This window comes from Sinocyclocheilus grahami, unplaced genomic scaffold (genome assembly GCF_001515645.1).
Source record: "Sinocyclocheilus grahami isolate Dianchi unplaced genomic scaffold, SAMN03320097.WGS_v1.1 scaffold802.1, whole genome shotgun sequence".
Classification (NCBI taxonomy): Eukaryota; Metazoa; Chordata; class Actinopteri; order Cypriniformes; family Cyprinidae; genus Sinocyclocheilus; species Sinocyclocheilus grahami.
The window spans coordinates 692,821-700,674 of NW_015505981.1; the positions used below are offsets into that span (position 1 = coordinate 692,821).

The 7,854-nt window shown below is 37.2% G+C and overlaps 1 protein-coding gene across 1 annotated transcript in view; it reads left to right on the forward strand.

Moving 5' to 3' along the window:
- Window positions 1-6,990, forward strand: part of LOC107561997 (collagen alpha-1(I) chain-like) — a 26,642-nt gene extending 19,652 nt beyond the window's left edge. Inside the window, exons 36-49 of the mRNA XM_016246553.1 lie at window positions 300-353; window positions 661-822; window positions 932-1,039; window positions 2,128-2,235; window positions 2,350-2,403; window positions 2,960-3,067; window positions 3,868-3,921; window positions 4,011-4,118; window positions 4,207-4,260; window positions 4,562-4,669; window positions 4,766-5,042; window positions 5,203-5,393; window positions 6,212-6,454; window positions 6,841-6,990. Of these exons, the coding sequence (XP_016102039.1) occupies window positions 300-353; window positions 661-822; window positions 932-1,039; window positions 2,128-2,235; window positions 2,350-2,403; window positions 2,960-3,067; window positions 3,868-3,921; window positions 4,011-4,118; window positions 4,207-4,260; window positions 4,562-4,669; window positions 4,766-5,042; window positions 5,203-5,393; window positions 6,212-6,454; window positions 6,841-6,990 (1,779 nt within the window). The remainder of the gene's footprint in view (window positions 1-299; window positions 354-660; window positions 823-931; window positions 1,040-2,127; window positions 2,236-2,349; window positions 2,404-2,959; window positions 3,068-3,867; window positions 3,922-4,010; window positions 4,119-4,206; window positions 4,261-4,561; window positions 4,670-4,765; window positions 5,043-5,202; window positions 5,394-6,211; window positions 6,455-6,840) is intronic.
- The last annotated feature ends 864 nt before the right edge of the window (window positions 6,991-7,854 follow it).

Sequence of the window (7,854 nt, forward strand, 5' to 3'; positions counted from 1 at the left end):
AACACCTTATATATATATATATATATATATATATATATATATATATATATATATATATAATTTGAAAAATATATTTATATCCAGTTTAAAGTCTGTGCTTGTAAAGCTCACACAGCTGGAGTTCATTATTTAACCCCAAACATGCTTTTTCTGTAAAAAAAAAAAATTTGAATTAGTCTGATATTTTGTAAAACACACACAGTATTTTTTTTGTATGTAATCATGCTTTTTGGTGCCAATGTATGTACTTTCTCCAATATGATATTGCAGCGTTTCATAGTGTCTTTGTTTTTTAATAGGGTGCTACTGGTTTCCCTGGTGCTGCTGGCAGAGTCGGACCTCCAGGTTCTGCTGTAAGTAATCTACGTTCTAAAGCAGGTCCAAACCAGGATTTCCAAAACTGGGGTTTGTGAATAATAATAATAATAATTAATTCATAAAAAGGATCAATTAAAATAATTATCAAAACACAAAAAATATTGTTTACATGTCATGTGACCATTAACCAACACATGAAAAGTGTGAGCATGCAACTGCATTGTTACATCATTGAAATATTAACTTAAAACTAAGGGGCTACATGAAGTAAATGAAGTTTATTTTGGTCTTGTCAGGAGTCTGAACATTTAATTTCACTGCCTATCTTCTGTTTTCTCTCAGGGTGCTGCTGGACCCCCAGGCCCAACTGGTGCTGTCGGTAAAGAAGGACAAAGAGGTGTCCGTGGTGAGAGAGGACCCTCTGGTCGCCCTGGAGAGGCTGGCGCCGCTGGACCCTCAGGACCCTCTGGAGAGAAGGGTAGCGTCGGTCCCGATGGTCCTGCTGTAAGTAATCATGCCACAAACATATTTTCATCACTACAGCCACAAAATGACTTTCTGTGATTCTCAGCTGTAAATTAATATTCACTTTGCTCTGTTGTCTGGTTTTTAGGGTCCAGCTGGTTCTCCTGGACCACCTGGTGTTATTGGGTCCCGTGGTATTGTTGGTCTTTCTGGACAAAGAGGAGAGAGAGGATTCTCCGGTCTCCCTGGACCTTCTGTAAGCGTTTTATTCATATCTGTTGTTTTAAAACATTGAAATCTATGTTAAATTCAACATAAAATCAGAATTGAAACCATTTATTTTCTTAACGTGCATTCCAGATCGTATTGTGCATGTGTAGGATTCATTAGTGTGTTAGGAGAAAACACATTTGTCTTCATAATGTTTCATCAAAATATTCGACTAACATCCCAAACCCTTTTAACTTTACTCATCATTCTCATGTGAAAGGTTCAGTTTTCACATGTTGCTGACTACATTTATGCATTTCCAATCATCAAAGAGCCAACAATAACATAGCCATGCATCTTGAAAAAACAAAAAACATTTCTGCTGATTTGCAAAAAAAGGCCTAATATAATCTAATTTAATGCTGAGTTCAAAATATGCATTTTCTTTTTTCAAATTATATATATGTATCAGCTTTAATGCACTTATCAAAATAAAAGTTTTGAATTTATTCAGAAAAATTATCCATTTAATTAACAATCTTACATTCTGAACATATTGGAAAGATATGTTCAAATAGTCCATTTAATGTCAAAGAACTTTACATCAAAACATAATTTTTTTACATAATTTTTTATTTATTATTTATTTATTCACAAAATCAGTTTTGTTGGTGTTTGGATATAGTAAAAAAAAAAAAAACGTCTAGATCATATTTGCATTTTCTTCTGTCATTGGCCATAATTCTAAGCTTGAAATTATGTTTAGGCATAAAATAATGTCATACAATGGACTGAAAATTGAACAAATAAATTGTAATCTGACTTAGAGGAAGACGAAATGCATATTTTGTGAGAAACTATGATGTGCTCGAGCAAAACAGACACTATTTTTGGAATCAGCCCATCGAAATTAGTGGGAAAGAAATCTTGGGTTTCATTTAGCAAATATGATGCAGGGCGATGTTATCGTAATATACAATGCCAGGTATGTTAGACAGCTATATTAGGACTGCACATGGGACATACTATTTTACTCTAAAATACATCATATTGCAGAAGTAATTTTGAATGCCATTTCATTTTGACTTCAGTTGCCATTCTTCACAATACTCATTCACCTATCCATCACCTCAGGGAGAGCCAGGAAAGCAGGGACCCTCTGGGCTTTTAGGTGAGCGTGGACCTCCTGGACCTATGGGACCTCCTGGACTGGGTGGAGCTCCTGGTGAAGCTGGACGTGAGGTGAGCAAACTTTACTGATTTTAGGAGTTTTGTTAAACCAGAATTGGCTACCAAAATGGCTACATTCAGTGCAGTATGCTGGAGTCATTTTCGTAATGTCACTCGTCTCTGCAGGGTAACCCTGGACATGATGGTGCTCCTGGCCGTGATGGTCCACCTGGACCAAAGGTGAGCGCAATCACACATGTTCACTATCCAGTCAAGGCATTCTAGTCAAATATTTTTTATGCAATATATATATATATACACACAACTAAAACAGTGTTTTCCGATTAATTTTTTAATTATTATGCATGCAGCTTATGGCCTGCATTGTCTGTACATTGTACAAGTAATTTGTCTCAATGCACCTCAATGCACAAAAATACCTGCATGTAATTTCATGTGAATAGTTACAATTCCCCCTTAACCCAGCCTTAAACCTAACCATACCCGTATCCCACCTCAATAGCAAAAAAGAAACAAAGCAACATGAACACTATAAGTAAACTGTACTTATTTTTTAAAGACACCTAAATAAAGAAATCTAAATAAATCAATAAAATAAAGAAAGAAATCTAAATAAAGATTTTTACAACTGGTAAATGGTTTAGGGTAGTATAGAGTCATTATAACCCTATCTTGGTTCATTTATTATCCCTTATGTAAAAAATGAATGCATATACTGTAAATATGTCAATGGTATATGTGAAAGTGCTTCCAGTGAAATTCCCGTTTGCTGTAGGGAGACCGTGGTGAGTCTGGCAACTCTGGTTCTCCTGGCGCCCCTGGTGCTCCTGGAGCCCCTGGCCCTTTGGGTCCTTCTGGCAAGAATGGTGATCGTGGAGAGGCTGTAAGTTTTTTTTATATGCAAAATATTTTTTTTTAATTACCAGAATGATTCGAATCAAGAGCCTCTGTTTGCATTTTTAAATGAACAATTTAGGTTTTTATTTAGGTTTTTAAAAAACCTAAATAAACAAATAAATGTAAAACATCCATGCCAACAAGTGGCACTATATGAGTGTTGTTTTAGTATAATTTCTATACTATTATACTTTTTGTTAATATATTGTTTTTATTTTAATTTTCAAAGTTTTAGTAACTTTGTTGTGTGTATTTTTTTAATTACCAGAATGATTCGAATCAAGAGCCTCTGTTTGCTTTTTTAAATGAACAATTTAGGTTTTTATTTAGGTTTTTAAAAAACCTAAATAAACAAATAAATGTAAAACATCCATGCCAACAAGTGGCACTATATGAGTGTTGTTTTAGTATAATTTCTATACTATTATACTTTTTGTTAATATTTTGTTTTTATTTTAATTTTCAAAGTTTTAGTAACTTTGTTGTGTGTTTTTGTCTTTTTAATAATTGATGTACTGTAGTACTGAAACTAAAGTAAAATGAGAATTATTATCAACTAGCTTAAAAAAATAAGCATGTGTTTAATGTTTTATTTTATTTCAAGTAATGACATTTTTTATTGTTTTAGTTTTAGTTAATGATCATTTCCCACTGTAATGTTCAAAACTGTGATTATATGATATATATACTGTATTATGCTGAATTATCTCATGCCACGAGTGTGGCCCAGTGGATGTTCACTATTGTCCTGTTTATTTGTTTGTTTTTCCTCCCTCTTCCTTCAAGGGTCCCTCTGGTCCTGCTGGTCCTTCCGGTCCTGCTGGTGCTCGTGGTGGCCTAGTATGAATTTCACATTTTTATCAATCTTTCAAATTCTTTTTTTTAGCAGTTCATCACCAGGCTGATCATTCTCATCGCTATACATACAGGGTCCAGCCGGTACACGTGGAGACAAGGGTGAGTCTGGTGAGGCTGGGGAGAGAGGCATGAAGGGACACCGTGGCTTCAGTGGAATGACTGGAGTTCCTGGACCTCCTGTAAGTGAGCGTTATGTCACAGTTACACACTGAATCTGAATATCCAAATCTCTTCTCCCACTCAAAGTGGATTCCTCAATGTTTTTAGGGATCCTCTGGTGACCAAGGACCCGCCGGACCATCTGGCGCTGCTGGACCTCGTGTAAGTAGCACACAGATTATGAATTTTATATCAAGTCTAATTTATTTGTAGAGCTTTTCACAATACCGTGAAAGACGTTTTTTTTGTAGAATTTCCATGCTGCTCTTTTCCATACAGCAATAGTAGATGGTGACCAAGGACTGTCAGGCTCCAAAAAAACACCATAAAATTAGTTAGTAGTAATACTTCTGAAGCCATATGTTAAATTGGAGTGTTTTGTTCTGAAAACACAAATGAGAAATCACAGGACAAGCTTCTGCACGCATGCATTTTAATCCAAACTGTTTCCTTCTGCTAATAGGGACCTTCTGGCTCCAATGGCGTTGCTGGTAAGGATGGTATGAACGGTATACCTGGCCCCATTGGACCTCCTGGACCCCGTGGTCGCTCTGGAGAGATGGGACCTGCTGTAAGTCTAAAATCATCACAGTTTTACTGCTAAATTATCTTTTTCAAGCTTTTTAGTGGTCTCTGTTTTAAACGTGATTTTTTTTCTCTTAATTAGGGTACTCCTGGTCTTCCTGGACCTCCTGGTCCTCCTGGACCTGCAGGCATCGGTGAGCCATTCCTTCCTATGCCCCAGGGCGAGAAGGGTCCAGATCCTCTGCGTGGAGGCTACAGAGCTGATGATGCTAGCGTTCGTGACCGCGATGCTGAGGTGGATACTACCCTAAAATCTCTGAGCCAGAAGATTGAGAACATCCGTAGCCCCGAAGGAACCCAGGCCAACCCTGCCCGCATGTGCCGTGACCTCAGGATGTGCCATCCTGATTGGAAGAGCGGTAAGCACGGACTTGGACTTGCTTTAAGCAAGAAACTTGCTGAAACTACCTTGAACTTTGAGATTTGTGCCAGTTCTCCTGCTGTAGATCAAATTTAGATATATTGTACTTAACGTGCATTTAGAAGCTCTGAAATTCACTTGAAACTGTTTCCTGCAAGGTTCCTACTGGGTGGATCCCAACCAGGGCTCTCCTCTGGATGCCATCAAGGTCTTCTGCAACATGGAGACTAGTGAGACCTGCGTCAGCCCATCTCAGAACACCATTCCCATGAAGAACTGGTACACTAGCAAGAACATCAGAGAGAAGAAGCACGTTTGGTTCGGAGAGTCCATGCCTAATGGCTTCCAGGTACATCAAGACCTTATAGGATATATAGAGATATAGTCTTGAGAAAAGACCAGAAGCAACATTTTTCAGCTGAGAATATATAAAATACATTACACTGTTTAAAATACATTTACGTTTAAAACACTATTTATATAGATAAAAGTTTTTTTTTTCATGTTTATATGCACAAATAGATTTTCAGTCCAGAAAGTTCCAGCAAACCATAAATAATATAATATAATAAACAAAAAATAAATAGTTTTAGAATGAGAATTTCATTCAAATATTAATTACTTAAAACTTTGATTAATGATCTAGAAATAGTGTAGAATTTAAAATATTTCTTTCATCTTATAAAATAGATTACATTGTTTAAAATACATTCTAAAATGCATGTTTATGTGAACATATTTAGATTTTAAAAATTATTTTTTAAAACATTCTTAAAGTTTTAGGATTTTAATTTAAAAAACTTTTTTATTAAAACGTTTTATTTCATTTTAAAAAAATTGTATTAAAATTTTGATTGTTTAAAAATGTGATTATTTGATTAATGACCTAGAAGCATGAATATGGCTTAAATATGAAAGAAATATTGCAATATTTCTGTCATTCTATCAAATAATAAAATTTTTGACTTGGATTATGTGAACTTTTGTGCAAACAGTAAAACAAAGATTTAACAATGAACAAAGATGTCCTCGTTTCCACTCAAGCACGAGATGCTCTTTGGAACATAAAAATACAAAACTGAAGCATATTCGGTTGTGGTCTCGAAATATGTCCAGATTTTTGCTGATGAACACCGGTAGTAATGTTCCGTTGTGTCTTCTGTATAGTTCCAGTATGGCAGCGAGGGCTCTGATCCAGAGGATGTTAACATCCAACTGACCTTCATGCGCCTGATGTCCAACGAGGCTTCTCAGAACATCACCTACCACTGCAAGAACAGCATCGCATACATGGAAGAGGCCACGGGCAACCTCAAGAAGGCTCTGCTCCTGCAGGGCTCCAACGACATCGAGATCAGAGCGGAGGGCAACAGCCGCTTCACATACAGAGTCAGCGAGGATGGCTGCACGGTGAGCAACACCATCTCTGAAGCTGCTTTATCATTAGCTCCCATATTTGTGTCTCTTTCCTTCCTCGTAATGTTACTTAAATAGAACTCTGCAGGAATGATACATTTCTGTAGACCAGTCTAGAAATTTGCATCACCCCAGTTCCCTCGATAAAAAGCCATTGGATTTAAAAATAAGCTCTGTTACCAATACAAGTTTATCTTGCTCATCTTGATAATCTTCACAAATGAACACAGTTTATTAAATGAACACGATTAATTTCAGGACGATGGAGCCGGAAGTGCTAACATGCTAATTTCTGGGTTTGGGCCTGTAAAAATACATCACCGCTGCTCTGTTATAATCTCATCTTGATTCATTTGTCTTTTGTTCGTTTTTCTCCACAGTCACACACTGGCACATGGGGCAAGACAGTCATTGACTACAAGACAACGAAAACATCTCGTCTGCCAATAAAGAAGGATAGGACACCAAAAACGACTGGTCGCCCTATTTTACATGGTACGGGTCGCCCCCTCAGTGCCATCTTTACGTGACCCGTGGTGTGGATACTCTAGTAGCGTAGTTTAGTTTGCTGACGCGGAGTTCAAATTAGACGATGGAAAACACTTATTATCGTGATTTATCAATGGACACAACGGGTGAAATACTACCTGTACAGCCGAAGAAGCAGAAAAGGTTTTAAAGACGGTGAATAGTTCGACAGGTAAGGGGATTCATGTGTAAAACCAGTGTAATTTACATAAAACACAGAGGTCGTCATGCTGATCAACGTCGATAGATGGCAGTGCAGCGTCGAACACCATTATAGTAGCGATACTTCAAGTACACAAAGAAGAAGAACTACTGAACGCACCTTTAAACAGACCAATCGAAGTATTTAATGTTAAATGCAGACAAAGTTCATCGGGATACACATTACCCAACATGCACAGAATCAAAATTGTACGTTTTCCACATCAAACCATACTGTACACCGCATTCAGTTTTACAGTTGTTATAAGAGTCACAGATTCTGGATTGGTATCGGCACCAATACTCAACCTTTTTAACGGTTTACCCAAAAATGAAAATTAGACTGTGTTTTACTCACCCTCGAGGCATCCTAGGTGTATATGACTTTCTTCTTTCAGACGAATCCAGTCGGAGTTATATAAAAAATTGTCCTGGCTATTCCAAGCTCTATCATTGCAGTCAGCGGGTGTTGCAGTTGAACAGTCCACAAGTCGTCAAATAAAGCGCGCGCATTCATAATAAAACGTGCCTCACACGGCTCCGGGGAGTGAATAAAGGGCTCCTGTAGCGAATCCATGCGTTTTCGTAAGAGAAATATCCATATTTCAAACGTAATAAATGCTTTTTTCTCACTTCCGCTGACTGTCATACGCGGAAGCCGTTCC